The sequence below is a fragment of the Oncorhynchus mykiss genome, chromosome 23, assembly GCF_057628025.1.
Source record: "Oncorhynchus mykiss isolate SJ-2025 chromosome 23, ASM5762802v1, whole genome shotgun sequence".
NCBI classification, from domain to species: domain Eukaryota; kingdom Metazoa; phylum Chordata; class Actinopteri; order Salmoniformes; family Salmonidae; genus Oncorhynchus; species Oncorhynchus mykiss.
The window spans coordinates 50,853,480-50,869,941 of record NC_143044.1 but is presented as its reverse complement, the minus strand read 5'-3'; the positions used below and the strand labels follow the sequence as shown (position 1 = coordinate 50,869,941).

The 16,462-nt window shown below is 43.4% G+C and overlaps 1 protein-coding gene across 10 annotated transcripts in view; it reads left to right on the top strand.

The window, feature by feature from the left end:
- Positions 1 to 16,462, top strand: part of LOC110503014 (mitogen-activated protein kinase kinase kinase 4) — a 75,503-nt gene that overhangs the window by 54,289 nt on the left and 4,752 nt on the right. For 6 of the 10 annotated variants that reach the window (XM_090217584.1, XM_090217585.1, XM_090217591.1 and 3 more), the window contains 11 exons: positions 8,638 to 8,850; positions 8,962 to 9,040; positions 9,292 to 9,385; positions 9,704 to 9,841; positions 11,347 to 11,447; positions 11,653 to 11,736; positions 11,963 to 12,154; positions 12,383 to 12,453; positions 12,659 to 12,775; positions 13,030 to 13,189; positions 13,472 to 13,591. In XM_090217584.1, the coding sequence (XP_090073710.1) occupies positions 8,638 to 8,850; positions 8,962 to 9,040; positions 9,292 to 9,385; positions 9,704 to 9,841; positions 11,347 to 11,447; positions 11,653 to 11,736; positions 11,963 to 12,154; positions 12,383 to 12,453; positions 12,659 to 12,775; positions 13,030 to 13,189; positions 13,472 to 13,591 (1,369 nt within the window). The remainder of the gene's footprint in view (positions 1 to 8,637; positions 8,851 to 8,961; positions 9,041 to 9,291; positions 9,386 to 9,703; positions 9,842 to 11,346; positions 11,448 to 11,652; positions 11,737 to 11,962; positions 12,155 to 12,382; positions 12,454 to 12,658; positions 12,776 to 13,029; positions 13,190 to 13,471; positions 13,592 to 16,462) is intronic. The other 4 variants (XM_090217586.1, XM_090217587.1, XM_090217593.1 and 1 more) reach the window with 1 other exon arrangement.

The window sequence follows — 16,462 nt, the reverse complement described above, 5'->3', positions numbered from 1 at the left end:
AGTGGTGTAGTGGAGGGTAGACGCAGGCCAGTGGTGTAGTGGAGGGTAGACGCAGGCCAGTGGTGTAGTGGAGGGTAGACGCAGGCCAGTGGTGTAGTGGAGGGTAGACGCAGGCCAGTGGTGTAGTGGAGGGTAGACGCAGGCCAGTGGTGTAGTGGAGGGTATACGCAGGCCAGTGGTGTAGTGGAGGGTATATGCAGGCCAGTGGTGTAGTGGAGGGTATACGCAGGCCAGGTATAAGCCATATACCTTATTTCAATGGGCATTGCCTATACCCACTTCTTAATCCCTACTGATGTGTATCAAAGTAGTGTAGCGGAGGTATGACTTATTAATGATATAGTACAATAGAGAAATTATGCACAAAGTAGCCTACACAATTGCAAAGCACGTGAAATATATTAATATGCACACTGCCTAGTTTCAGCGGAAATCATCTGCAGACAGCAAGAGTGTGCAGCTGTCCACTGGTTTTGGCATGGAGCAGCTCACAGAATATTGGCATCGTTAGCCAATGGGTATGCAAACCGGGTATTGAAAAAGTTTAGTATGCAAACCGGGTATTGAAAAAGTTTAGTATGCAAACCGGGTATTGAAAAAGTTTAGTCTGAAGTGTTGGTTAGTAGGCTATTTGTTATGCGCAATTGTCATCATGCACTGTTTGCATTAGGGGCGTAGACATGGGTGGACTGAGGCCCACCCACTGTGGAGCCAGGCCCTGTCAGGCCCACCCAATCAGATTGATGTGGTTTAAGCATTGTTGTGGTCTTATACCATCACATTTTTTTTGTGAAATCAGAAAAATGTATAGGAGAACTCAGAAGAAAAAAAATAGGAAACCGTATGATTTTTCACACAGGGTGCCTTTCCTTCGCTGGACGGGCCATTTGAGAACCTTTTGGCCAAATTAAAGTATACCCACTTCTCCAGCACCACTGCATAGGGACGATGGAAAGACAGCAGTCACACACAGCATGATGTTAAAGGATAAGTAGTCCTTAAACTCAGACATAATGAGTCAGTAGGTCTCAACCATAACAATACAAAAACACAACCATTAAGCATTTCCCAATCGAAATTTACAACTACTTCCCATTGATATAAACATTTCACATTTAGCAAACAAAGTAACCGGTGACCTAAAGTTCAAAGTGCAACTGATAGCATTTAACTACTTTGGCTGTAGGTTTCATATCTGCAATCATCATATCAGTCAAAAATATCAAATTCCCAGTTTATGCTACAAAACCAACTTTAAAATAGGTTATATTTGACTCTGCGTTACATGACGTACACGAAGGCATTGTTGGTAGAATAGATGGATGCAGTTCAATGCATGATTAATATAATTCACCGATACCAATATTATGTATCTACCAATAAATGTATCAGGTTGTAAATCACAGCTGGCCTGGTACATTGTTTGCTGCCTCCATTCGGGATGCACTGTTTCAGTTTCAATGACTCAATGTTCTGGACAAAAACGGACTAATGTAACTAAGGCTGGGAATGTCAATACAATCAAACTAGGAAGGGCAATGATCACAAGTCAGTCATAACGTGGCTTATAGGCTAGCGTATCTATTTACGTAGCAACCTGAAAAGACGGAGCCTAACGTTAGCTAGCTAGCTACTAGGAGGATGTCATGACATTGGAGGAGTGGGTGGGGAACTGACTTTTTCCCCCTCATTGTTTTTCAGTGAATATACACAGCTAGAGATGCAGGTGTCATTTGGTTAGCTAGCAAGAACAACTTTTATCTAGCTAGCATATCTCTTGCCTTATAAATTCACTCTACTAACCAGCTCTGCTAGGGCGAGTAAAATTGGCAGTGAGGTGTTCTCTCATTTGTCTGGAAGTAGCAAACTTTAGCCAGTTAGCTTGGGTGCTTGGTTGGAACAAGCATGCATTGGCAGGCAAGCTGCAGAAGGACAAGGAGGCTACAATTCCCCATTGTTTATCAATGCAATTTTGACGGCCAAGTAGCTGAAACTCTGTTTGAGAGTTCATCTAATGTTCCTTCGTTAGATTTTTAGCTCATCTTGCTTTGGCATTTGAGATTTTCTTAAATGTAACCTTTATTTAACTAGGTAAGTCGGTTAAGAACAAATTATTTCCAATGACGTCCTACCCCAGCCAAACCCTAACCCGGATGACGCTGGGCCAATTGTGCACCGCCCTATGGGACTTCCAATCACGGCCGGTTGTGATACAGCCTGGAATCAAACCAGGGTCTGTAGTGACGCCTCTAGCACTGAGATGTAGTGCTTTAGACCACTGCGCCACTCGGGAGTTGTTGCTCTTGTTGTGTATAACTGAGGGAGAGAGAACCTACCTTTTCATGGTTGTTTGATCAATAGGACTGTAAAGTTCCCAAATGTAAGAGACTCCCTTGGTGTTTATATATTTTCAGAAATCCATTCAGGTGTATTTTGTGGCTTTTGGCGAATGCGTTTTAATGATCTAAAGTTGCGCTGTTGCAACTGCCTGTAAACACACAGACCAGTTCAAAGTGAATGATGGCAGAACCAACTGCCTGTAAACACACAGACCAGTTCAAAGTGAATGATGGCAGAACCAACTGCCTGTAAACACACAGACCAGTTCAAAGTGAATGATGGCAGAACCAACTGCCTGTAAACACACAGACCAGTTCAAAGTGAATGATGGCAGAACCAACTGCCTGTAAACACACAGACCAGTTCAAAGTGAATGATGGCAGAACCAACTGCCTGTAAACACACAGACCAGTTCAAAGTGAATGATGGCAGAACCAACTGCCTGTAAACACACAGACCAGTTCAAAGTGAATGATGGCAGGCCTGTGTGGCAAATGGCTTGTTTGTATGAAGGCCGACTATCTCTGATTGGCTATAGAGCACCGGTCTGTGTAGACTCTGGTCCTGGACTCGACAGATGTTTTATTTCCGTAATTTTCTATTAATTGTCCATACGCAACGGCCTCTTTCCCTCTATATTGCTATTAACATTTCACAAATGCCTTAGAATATTTTGGAATTACGTATACTAAGAATCTATGAAAATAATCATTAAGGGGTCACTTGTCAGAAAATGTTTGAAGTGTCATTCTTCCTGCGGGTGTATATGAACCGATTTAATAATATTTTATGTTACTAAAATGCAGTTTTTTCCACTTTAAATGCATTTATTTTATTGAACCTTTATTTAACTTGGCAAGTCAGTTGAAAACCAATTCTTATTTACAATGACGACCAACTTGTAAAGCCCCCCCCGGACGACGCTGGGACAATTGCGCCACCCACATACAGTGCCTTCAGAAAGTATTCACACCCCTACACTTTTTCCACATTTTGTGTTACAGCCTGAATTTAAAATGGATTCAATTGAGATTTTTTTTGTTGTCACTGGCCTACACACCATACCCCCAATACCCCATAATGTCAAAGTGGAATTATGTTTTTAGAAATGTATACAAATTTATGAAAAGCTGAAATGTCTTGTCAAATAGTATTCAACCCCCTTTATGTCAAGCCTAAATAAGTTCAGGAGTAAATATTTGCTTTACAAGTCCCATAATAAGTTGCAAGTCAGTTGAAAACCAACCACACTCATTGTGTGCAATAATATTTAACATATTTTAATGACTACCTCATCTCTGTACCCAGCACATACAGATAATTGTAAGGTACCTCCGTCGAGCATGGAATTTCAAACACAGATTCAACAACAAAGACCAGGGAGGTTTTTCAATGCCTCGCAAAGCACCGATTGGTAGATGGGGAGAAAAAAAAGAGCTGACATTGAATATCCCTTTGAACATGGTGAAGTTATTAATTACACTTTGGATGGTGTATCAATACACCCAGTTACTACAAAGATACAGGCGTCCTTTCTAACTCAGTTGCCGGAGAGGAACGAAACTACTCCGGTATTTCAATGGTGACTTTAACCTCTCTGGGATAGTCGGGGACGGTAGTGTCCCACCCCGCCAACAGCCAGTGAAAGTGCAGGGCGCCAAATTCAAAACAACAAAAATCTCATAATTAAAATTCCTCAAGCATACAAGTATTTTACACAATTTTAAAATTAAAATTCTCGTTAATCCAGCCACAGTGTCTGATTTCAAAAAGGCTTTACAGCGAAAGCTCCACAAACGATTGTTAGGTCACCACCAAGTCACAGAAAAACACAGCCATTTTTCCAGCCAAAGAGTGGAGTCACAAAAAGCAGAAATATAGATACAATTAATCACTAACCTTTGATGATCTTCATCAGATGACACTCATAGGACTTCATGTTACACAACATGTTTTGTTCGATAAAGTGCATATTTATTTCCAAAACTCTCATTTTACATTGGCGTGTTATGTTCAGTAGTTCCAAAACATGCAGTGATTTTGCAGAGAGCCACATCAATTCACAGAAATACTCATAATAAACATTGATAAAAGATACAACTATTATACATGGAACTTTAGATAAACTTCTCCTTAATGCAACCGCTGTGTCAGATTTCAAAAAAACTTTATGGAAAAAGCACACCATGCAATAATCTGAGTATGGCGCTCGGAGCCATACTCGGCCCAAATATCCGCCATGTTGTGTAGTCAACATTAGTCAGAAATAGCATTAAATATTCACTTACCTTTGATCTTCATCAGAATGCACTCCCAGGAATCCCAGTTCCACAATAAATGTTTGATTTGTTCGATAATGTCCATTTATGACCAAATAGCTACTTTTGTTAGCGTGTTTTGTAAACAAATCCAAAGTCACGAAGTGCGTTCACTAGGAGCAGACAATGTCAAAAGGTTCCGTTACAGTCCGTAGAAACATGTCAAACGATGTATATAATCCATCTTTAGGATGTTTTTAACATAAATCTTCAATAATATTCCAACCGGAGAATTACTTTGTCTGTAGAAAAGCAATGGAACGCGAGCTAACTCTCATGACTGCGCGTCACGAGCCCGTGGCACTCTGCCAGACCTCTGACTCATTCCCCTCTCATTCAGCCCCCCTTCACAGTAGAAGCCTGAAACAACATTCTAAAGACTGTTGACATCTAGTGGAAGCCTTGGGAAGTGCAAGATAACCAATATCCCACTGTATCTTCAGTAGGGGCTGAGTTAAACTACAAGCCTCAGATTTCCCACTTCCTGGTTGGGTTTTTTCTCAGGTTTTTGCCTTCCATACGAGTTCTGTTATACTCACAGACACCATTCAAACAGTTTTAGAAACGTCAGTGTTTTCTATCCAATACTACTAATAATATGCATATATTAGCATCTGGGACAGAGTAGCAGGCAGTTTACTCTGGGCACCTTATTCATCCAAGCTACTCAATACTGCCCCCCAGTCACCAAGAAGTTAAAACCGTTACAGTTTAATGGTTGTGATATGAGAACTGAGGATGGATCAACAACATTGTAGTTACTCCACAATACCAACTTAAATGACAGAGTGAAAAGAAGGAAGCCTGTACAGAATGAAAATATTCCAAAACATGCATCCTGTTTGCAACAAGGCACCTAAGTAATTCGACAGAAATGTGGCAAAGAAATTCAAATTTGTCCTGAATACAAAGTGTTATCTTTGGGGAAAATCCGCCACATCACTGAGTACAACTCTCCATAATGTCAAGCATAATCAAATCTTTGTCCAGTTCGAGGTCAGTAATCGCTGTTCTGATATCCAGAAGCTCTTTTCCACATGTACAAAATAAGTTCAACAATGAGAAAAAACACAAAATAGCACAATTGGTTAGGAGCCTGTAAAACGGCAGCTATCTCCTCTGGCGCCATTCTATAGTGGTGGCTGCTTCATGTTATGAGTATGCTTGTAATCTTTAAGGACTGGTGAGTTTTTCAGGATAAAAAAAGAAACCGAATGGAGCTAAGCACTGGCAAAATCCTAGAGGAAACCTGGTTGTCTGCTTTCCACTAGACACTGGGAGATGAATTCACCTTTCAGCAGGACAATAACCTGAAACGCAAGGCTAAATCTACACTGGAGTAGCTTACCAAGAGATCAGTGAATGTTCCTGAGTGGCTGAGTTAGTTTTGAGTTAAATTGGCTTGAAATGTATGGCAAGACCTGAAAATGTTTGTATAGCAATGATCAACAACCAATTTGGCAGCGATTTGAAAAATATTTTTAAAGAATAATGGCAAATGTTGCACAATTCGGGTGTAGAAAGCTCTTAGAAAATTACCCAGAAAGACTCACAGCAATAGATGCATCTACAAAGTATTGACTTAGGGCTGTGAATGCTTATGTAAATGAGATATTTCATTTTCAATACATTTGGAAAAATTGTAAAAACATGCTTTCACTTTCTCATTACAGGGTATTGTGTGTAAGATGGTTGAGAAAAAAATTAAATCAGAACGTCATTGAAAATAATAATAATCATTATTAGGATATTATAATCAGTATTTTATAAATCCTTAGCCCTTTTCTGATTGTGTCAAAGGCCCATTGATCCTCACTGTGTTTGGGTTAGTAATAGTGTGTAGAGTGGCTCTATTTTACCTCAGCATGCATTTGTTCACTATTTTGAATGTGTAAAGATTCTGAAATATTAACACAGATATACTGGACATTTTGATCTCTCATGGTGGTGATTTGGCAAAGTTACAATCATGGTCTTGAAATGGACTCACATTTTTCTGGTCTCGGACCCCTTGTCCCCCTCCCGGTCTTGACTCTGTATCATCCCCCCCTTCCACATTCCGGTCTTGACTCTGACTCGCTCCGGTCTTGGTCTTGAATCGCTCGCTACAGGTGATCTCGAACACAACACTGATGATAATGATGCTAACTAGTACAGAGGGTGCTCTGGCTCAACTTTGCTTTTGAGGTTAGAGGCCAAGGGTCACTGCTGGAGTCGGGGGTCATTTGGCTGCATGGTATGGGGGGCAGGGTGGACTAATGGTCAGTGTTATAGTTGGAACACTACCCCAGTACTCAGGGCAGGGCTAATGATCAGTGTTATAGTTGGAACACTACCCCAGTACTCAGGGCAGGGCTAATGATCAGTGTTATAGTTGGAACACTACCCCAGTACTCAGGGCAGGGCTAATGATCAGTGTTATAGTTGGAACACTACCTCAGTACTCAGGGCAGGGCTAATGATCAGTGTTATAGTTGGAACACTACCCCAGTACTCAGGGCAGGGCTAATGATCAGTGTTATAGTTGGAACACTACCCCAGTACTCAGGGCAGGGCTAATGATCAGTGTTATAGTTGGAACACTACCCCAGTACTCAGGGCAGGGCTAATGATCAGTGTTATAGTTGGAACACTACCCCAGTACTCAGGGCAGGGCTAATGATCAGTGTTATAGTTGGAACACTACCCCAGTACTCAGGGCAGGGCTAATGATCAGTGTTATAGTTGGAACACTACCCCAGTACTCAGGGCAGGGCTAATGATCAGTGTTATAGTTGGAACACTACCCCAGTACTCAGGGCAGGGCTAATGGTCAGTGTTATAGTTGGAACACTACCCCAGTACTCAGGGCAGGGCTAATGATCAGTGTTATAGTTGGAACACTACCCCAGTACTCAGGGCAGGGCTAATGATCAGTGTTATAGTTGGAACACTACCCCAGTACTCAGGGCAGGGCTAATGATCAGTGTTATAGTTGGAACACTACCTCAGTACTCAGGGCAGGGCTAATGATCAGTGTTATAGTTGGAACACTACCCCAGTACTCAGGGCAGGGCTAATGATCAGTGTTATAGTTGGAACACTACCTCAGTACTCAGGGCAGGGCTAATGGTCAGTGTTATAGTTGGAACACTACCCCAGTACTCAGGGCAGGGCTAATGATCAGTGTTATAGTTGGAACACTACCCCAGTACTCAGGGCAGGGCTAATGGTCAGTGTTATAGTTGGAACACTACCCCAGTACTCAGGGCAGGGCTAATGATCAGTGTTATAGTTGGAACACTGCCTCAGTACTACAGAGAAGCCATTATACAGGGATACAACTTTGCCTTCGGGTGGTGGAGGGTAGCAGTGGGCTAACTGCCGATTTGAGTTATGATGCAGCCAGGGGTTGCTAGCGGCAACATGAGGGTGGGTTACTTTAGGTCAGGGTCTTTAGAAACTTCCTGAGTATTTCCTCAGTACTCCTAGTGTGGACCATAAAATGTTCTGCTCATTGCCTTGGAGGGTTGTGTTAGTACAGTGATGAACTGTAGAGATGTAAGCTGGAGGTAATTGGAGGGTTGTGTTAGTACAGTGATGAGCTGTTAGCGGAAGGTAATTGTCAACATCTATTTGGGTCTGGTTGGACAATTGTTCTCTTTCTGAGGAAGGCTGACACGGAAACACGGCATTGTTTTTAACAATAGGTTCTATTGAACATGCCACATAAATAAAGACATTTCAATAATAGCAAGATTGGCTTGGTCCTCCTTTGGTTTAGGGGTCAGACTGGTTAGACAGAAACACGAGTACACCTGACCCTCCTATTGGCTGCGTTTACACAGACATGAGCTGATCTGAGGCTGCCTGTGTGGAGGTAGCGTTAAGTTCCTCACAGTAGCAGCACAAGGAAGAGTGCTGTGGTTCTGCTTGTGATGTAGGGGTTATACTGTTCCAGTGAAGAGCACCTTCAAAATGTACCTTTTGTTCTCCGTAGTACCACAAGGAGGTGGTGCGTCTGATGTCGGGGGAGTTCCGTCAGCGGATCGGGGAGCGCTACATCTCTTTCGCCAGGAAGTGGATGAACTATGTCCTCACTAAGTGTGAAAGTGGCCGGGGTACCAGACCCCGCTGGGCCACTCAAGGCTTTGATTTCCTCCAAGCCATCGAACCTGCCTTCATCTCTGCTTTACCAGAGGACGACTTCCTAGTAAAAACATACTACTTCATTGACTGATTTATTAAATTACTACGTTATTGATTAATTGATTGGGTATTTTGCAGGATGGTATTGTGATTATATAAATCCTTCCCTCTGCAGAATTTGCAAGCTCTGATGAACGAGTGCATTGGTCATGTGATCGGGAAGCCTCACAGCCCAGTCAGTGGCCTGTACATAGGTAAGACCCCGCCTCATCTGCACAAATATGTGGGCCTGTGTGGCTCAGTTGGCAAGACCATGGCACTAGCAGCAATGCCAAGGTCATGGGTTCAAGTCCCTCAGGGATCACATGCGCATGATGAACATGTATGCACTCATTGGATAAAACCCCCTTGTTAGCCCTAAGGAAACTTGTGTGTAGAAATAGGAGGGCTGGAGTCCTATATCTTGGTCTTGTTGAGGATGGCCCTTCCTCTCTTCTCCACTCAGCCTCAAGGAACAGTCCTCGACCGGTCAAGGTCCCTCGTTGCCATAGTGACCCCCCCAACCCCCAGCTGTTCATCCCCAATGCAGAGGGCTTCAGGTAGGTCAAAAGTCATGAGCCACTAAGAACCATTTGCGGCCTGTTAGAATACTGTGTTTTTATCATGTGTGTTTTCCTGCATGTTCTCCTCATGTTCTCTGGTCTTGTGCAGTAATTCATGGGTTTTAAATTGGGTGGTTGAACTTGTATTAATGCTTTTGTGACTCTGTATGAGTTAACATGGAGTGTGGGTGTATGCTCTCATGTGTAACTGGTGGCACCTTTGAGAGGATGTTACTGTTTGGGTGCTTGGGGCACATACACACACCGTATCTCCAAGGCACTCTCCAGAGTTCCTCAGTGTGTTTTTGTCACCAGCTCTAGGAGTCTCCCTTGCGACCTACGGACTCAGCTGTGCCTACCTACAGGCCCCCGCACAGTCCCTGCCCCCCAGGGCCCCACCCCCGGGGAACACGGTCCACCCAAAGCACCTGGATCCACCCCAAATGACGTCAGGTAGCCCCCCCCCCCCCCCCCCCCCCACCTACCAGGGTTGTACTGTCAACCCAGAGCACCCCAGCCACAGGCTGATATCCCACCCCTCCCATCTGAACTCGTCAACTAGTGGTTCAGGTTTAATAATTGAATAAATCTATATTTATTTCCCCTTATTTGACCAGGTGAGTTGACATGCCCCCGGTGGTTTACCCTGCCATACTATCACAGTTTGGAGTGGACCCAGAGAGAAGCATGTTCTGCATGCTTATCCAGATGTAAAACATATATGTATTGTCACGTGCAGTGAAATGTGTTTTACAAGGTCAGCCATAGTAGTACACAGTAGTGCACAGACATATTTTTCAGCTTGTCAGCTCGGGTATTCGAACCAGCGATCTTTCGGTTACTGGCCCAGAGCTCTAATCGTTTTGTATGTGTTGCCGCTAACAGAAATGTGCATTTAAAAATACCACTTTATAGCACTATCAAAACTACAGTTTTATAAGGACCGTCTTTTTAAAGGAATAGTTCACTCAAATGTGTTACCTTACACTGAATGCCATCTATGGATATGGAGAGACTTTAATCCATGCTTTTGTTTTGTCCACCTGGCCAATGTCCCACAACACACATTCTCCAACACGTGGTTGTGCATGGCGTGAAATGTAAACACAACATGTTACCTCATCATGCTGCGGGAATACACAATTCCAGAGTTACTCTGCTATTAATCCATATTAGTGTGGCCTTGCTTTTATTCTAAGCATCTGATGGGGAGCTCTTCTTAATCTTTGGCTTGTTTGGTTTCTGTCCTTCTAAAATGAAAACATGTGCTGAGCTGTCTGTTTGACCTTTGAACTTTGGTGGGATGGGCATAGAATCATTCTATTTCTATGGGTGTGGGGTTGAGAGTTATGTTCCGCCATCTCGACAATCTCAAGCCTCTTGACTGATATTGGTTGACTATAGGTCCCAGGCTATAGGTCCCAGGCTATAGGTCCCAGGCTATAGGTCCCAGGCTATAGGTCCCAGGCTATAGGTCCCAGGCTATAGGTCCCAGGTCCCAGGCTATAGGTCCCAGGCTATAGGTCCCAGGCTATAGGTCCCAGGCTATAGGTCCCAGGCTATAGGTCCCAGGCTATAGGTCCCAGGCTATAGGTCCCAGGCTATAGGTCCCAGGCTATAGGTCCCAGATATGTTTGTGCTGTCTCCGACAGTCATTGTTATGGCATCACAATATCCATAGGAGTTGGCAACAGATCTGGACCCGGGCTGTACAGTACAATGCAGGATCAATGAGTTGGCCAGCTGACTTGGCAAAATATTCAATTATTTTTTAAATGTACAAACGCATTGTCTAAGTTTAGCTTTTTTTTAGTGAACCAGAAAATCTAGTTATTTCTGGTTGCTTATCAAAGTTGCCTGGCTAACTCATTGATCCTGCTTTGTAGTATACTACTCTGATGGCTGACTACTTGGGTAGATTGTAGTTGATTGTATGATACCTGCCTCTCCCTGTGCAGAGGGACCAACCTCCAGGAGAACGACAGGCTGTGGTCTGTAGCGGCTGAGATGCATTTCAGGTCCCTGAGCCGACACTCCAGTCCCACTGAGAACAGGGAAGGTATTAGACACTTTTAATTGTTTGCATTGTCCTGTTGGGGATGTTCGATATTGTCATAATGGAACTATGCATTCTGCATAATTGTCTTTTTGACTTTGAACAAGAATGAAATAAAATACAAAGTAGGAGTAGTCACTTGACCTGTGTTTTTCTACCTTAACATAGCTCCCATCTTACTGCCTGTCTGTGTTCTCTCTCTCATCAGAACCCTCCTATCCTAAGGGAGGAGAACCCAGCAGCACAGCTAGGAGAAGCTGGGAGCTCCGCACCTTCATCAGCCAATCAAAAGGTGAGAATAACGGGGGGGTTGCATGTCCAAGTCCTAGGTGCCATCTCTGGCTGTTGTGCCCTTGTGCAAGGCACTTAATCTCTAAACTGCTCCAGAGTAATGTGTAGAGTCCGTCTGTTCTTTGCCTTTCCATTTCTCACCTTTACACAACTGAGAAAGTACCCAGGTCTGTTTCCTATTCCTCTTCATTCCTGAGAGTCTGTCCTCTACACCTCTTTCTCCTCAGACACTGCAGCCAGACAGAGCCCCATGGAAGCTGTACGTCGCTCCATACGCTCCTTCGAGGACAAACGCTACGCAGTCATGAAGCAAAGGAACATCATTGGCCAGGTGTGCGACACCCCCAAATCCTACGACAATGTCATGAACGTTGGCCTCCGCAAGGTCACCTTCAAGTGGCAGAGGGGCAACAAGATAGGTATGTACTGTACACCCTATTCCCTTTATAGTGCACTACTTTTGGTCAGAGCCTCGACTGAACTTGTGTCCCCCCTAAATGATACCCTATCCTCTATATACAGGGCTTTCCTCCAGAGCCCACAGTAAAGGGAATAGGTTGCCATTTTAGATTTTCCCTGGAGTTTGTCCTTTAGTATTGTTGTCTCATTTATCATGCCCATGGTGTTTCATCCGTCTCCCGCTACAGGTGAGGGACAGTATGGCAAGGTGTACACCTGCATCAACGTGGACACTGGAGAACTCATGGCTATGAAGGAGGTAGGTAGCCATGGCCTGATAGGATTTTGTAGCCAAAGTGTTGCTACAACAATGTAGCACGGGAGCAGAATGTTGCCCTGAATTGAAAAATATGTTTATGATCATTTTAATTCACTGCCAGTTAACATCCATTCCTATCAACAGTACTATTTTCCCATGCGTTTTAAAAAGCGTTTGTCCAATAAAAGTTTACTTTCCAAATCAGATCCGGTTCCAGCCGAACGACCATAAGACGATAAAGGAGACAGCAGATGAGCTGAAGATCTTTGAGGGCATCAAACACCCCAACCTGGTCCGCTACTTTGGTGTTGAGCTACATCGGGTAAGAGCATGCATGCATGGGTTCCAAAGTTCTAGAAAGTTTCCCTGGCTTTTCAGATATTCTAGTTGGAGGTTCCCTTAATCAAGAGGGAATCCTCCAACTGGAATCTCTGAAAAGCCAGGGAACTTTGGGAAAGTTTGAAAGGTCAGGTCAAACTCAGTCTGTATGTGAATGAGATGACACTGTATGAACGGGCTATAACATCAGATTGGATGTATGCATTTACTATCTGTGTCCCTCCCTCTCCCCACCAGGAGGAGATGTACATCTTCATGGAGTACTGTGATGAGGGGACCCTGGAGGAGGTGTCCAGGCTTGGCCTACAGGAACACGTCATCAGGCTGTACAGCAAACAGACCACCACAGCCATCAACGTGCTCCACGAACATGGCATCGTGCACCGAGACATCAAGGGTCAGTTAACACATCTCACTGGGGAGATGTCTTTCTCTCTGGCCTACTGTTGGTCTCTTAATTCAATGTCAGGGTTATGCAGACACCTTGTAGCAGTGTTATGAATCAGTTAATGCATTTTAGCTATGGTGACATTGGCTGGGGGTTTATGCCATAAATAAAAGTTATCAACCCTTCCTGTGGCTCCAGTGTCATTGACACAGCAGGAGTTGTTCTTACTGTATGGATGTCTCTGAGCCCAGTGTCTCCCTCTCACTGTTCCTCCTCTCTCTCTTACCGTAGGAGCCAACATCTTCCTGACGTCGTCAGGCCTGATCAAGCTGGGGGACTTTGGCTGCTCTGTGAAGCTGAACAATGCCCAGACCATGCCTGGAGAGGTCAACAGCACCATGGGAACGGCAGGTGAATGAGACGCATTAAGCCTTGTGTTATACACTCCCTTCAGAAAGGATTCATTCCCCCTCACCCATCTACACACACTAGCCCATAATGACACACACTAGCCCATAATGACACACACTAGCCCATAATGACACACACTAGCCCATAATGACACACACTAGCCCATAATGACAAAGTGAAATGTTTCTCTCCCATCTACACACACTACCCCATAATGACAAAATGAAATGTTCCTCACCCATCTACACACACTACCCCATAATGACACACACTACCCCATAATGACAATGTGAAATGTCTCACACCCATCTACACACACTAGCCCATAATGACACACACTAGCCCATAATGACAAAGTGAAATGTTTCTCTCCCATCTACACACACTACCCCATAATGACAAAATGAAATGTTCCTCACCCATCTACACACACTAGCCCATAATGACACACACTAGCCCATAATGACACACACTAGCCCATAATGACAAAGTGAAATGTTTCTCTCCCATAATGACACACACTAGCCCATAATGACACACACTAGCCCATAATGACACACACTAGCCCATAATGACACACACTACCCCATAATGACAAAGTGAAATGTTTCTCTCCCATCTACACACACACTAGCCCATAATGACACACACACACTACCCCATAATGACAAAGTGAAATGTTTCTCTCCCATCTACACACACTACCCCATAATGACAAAGTGAAATGTTTCACACTCATCTACACACACTAGTCCATAATGACACACACTAGCCCATAATGACACACACTAGCCCATAATGACACACACTAGCCCATAATGAGAAAGTGAAATGTTTCTCACTCATCTACACACACTAGCCCATAATGAGAAAGTGAAATGTTTCTCACTCATCTACACACACTAGCCCATAATGACACACACTAGCCCATAATGACACACACTAGCCCATAATGACAATGTGAACGCATGTTTAGACATTTTTGCAAATGTATTGATAATTAAATAAATATCTAATTTCCCTGAGTCAATACTTTATAGAAGCACCTTTGGCAATGATTACAGCTGTAAGTTTCTAAGAGCTTTCCACAGTTGGATAGTGCAACATTTGCCCAATTATTATTTTTCAAATTCTTCAAGCATTGTTGATTTATTTCTAGACAACCATTTTCAGGTCTTGCCATATATTTTCAAGCCAATTTAAGTCAAAACTTTAACTCAGCCACTCACTGTCCAGTGTAGATTTGGCCTTGTGTTTTAGGTTATTGTCCTGCTGAAAGGTGAAATGGGTGTCTGGTGGAAAGCAGACTCAACCAAGTTTACAAAAGGCTGGGTAATTAGTTATCATGATGAAACTGAGTTAGAAAGGACACCTGTATCTTTGAGGTGATACACCATCCAAAGTGTAATTAATAACTTCATGATCAAAAGGATATTCCATGTCTGCTCTTGTTTTATTTGTACCCATCAGGTGCCCTTCTTTGCAAGGCATTGGAAAACCTCCCAGGTCTTTGTTGAATCTGTATTTGAAATTCACTGCTGGACTGAGGGATCTTACATATACAGTGCCTTGCGAAAGTATTCGGCCCCCTTGAACTTTGCGACCTTTTGCCACATTTCAGGCTTCAAACATAAAGATATAAAACTGTATTTTTTTGAAGAATCAACAACAAGTGGGACACAATCATGAAGTGGAACGGCATTTATTGGATATTTCAAACCTTTTTAACAAATCAAAAACTGAAAAATTGGGCGTGCAAAATTATTCAGCCCCTTTACTTTCAGTGCAGCAAACTCTCTCCAGAAGTTCAGTGAGGATCTCTGAATGATCCAATGTTGACCTAAATGACTAATGATGATAAATACAATCCACCTGTGTGTAATCAAGTCTCTGTATAAATGCACCTGCACTGTGATAGTCTCAGAGGTCCGTTAAAAGCGCAGAGAGCATCGTGAAGAACAAGGAACACACCAGGCAGGTCCGAGATACTGTTGTGAAGAAGTTTAAAGCCGGATTTGGATACAAAAATATTTCCCAAGCTTTAAACATCCCAAGGAGCACTGTGCAAGCGATAATATTGAAATGGAAGGAGTATCAGACCACTGCAAATCTACCAAGACCTGGCCGTCCCTCTAAACTTTCAGCTCATACAAGGAGAAGACTGATCAGAGATGCAGCCAAGAGGCCCATGATCACTCTGGATGAACTGCAGAGATCTACAGCTGAGGTGGGAGACTCTGTCCATAGGACAACAATCAGTCGTATATTGCACAAATCTGGCCTTTATGGAAGAGTGGCAAGAAGAAAGCCATTTCTTAAAGATATCCATAAAAAGTGTTGTTTAAAGTTTGCCACAAGCCACCTGGGAGACACACCAAACATGTGGAAGAAGGTGCTCTGGTCAGATGAAACCAAAATTGAACTTTTTGGCAACAATGCACAACGTTATGTTTGGCGTAAAAGCAACACAGCTCATCACCCTGAACACACCATGCCCACTGTCAAACATGGTGGTGGCAGCATCATGGTTTGGGCCTGCTTTTCTTCAGCAGGGACAGGGAAGATGGTTAAAATTGATGGGAAGATGGATGGAGCCAAATACAGGACCATTCTGGAAGAAAACCTGATGGAGTCTGCAAAAGACCTGAGACTGGGACGGAGATTTGTCTTCCAACAAGACAATGATCCAAAACATAAAGCAAAATCTACAATGGAATGGTTCAAAAATAAACATATCCAGGTGTTAGAATGGCCAAGTCAAAGTCCAGACCTGAATCCAATCGAGAATCTGTGGAAAGAACTGAAAACTGCTGTTCACAAATGCTCTCCATCCAACCTCACTGAGCTCGAGCTGTTTTGCAAGGAGGAATG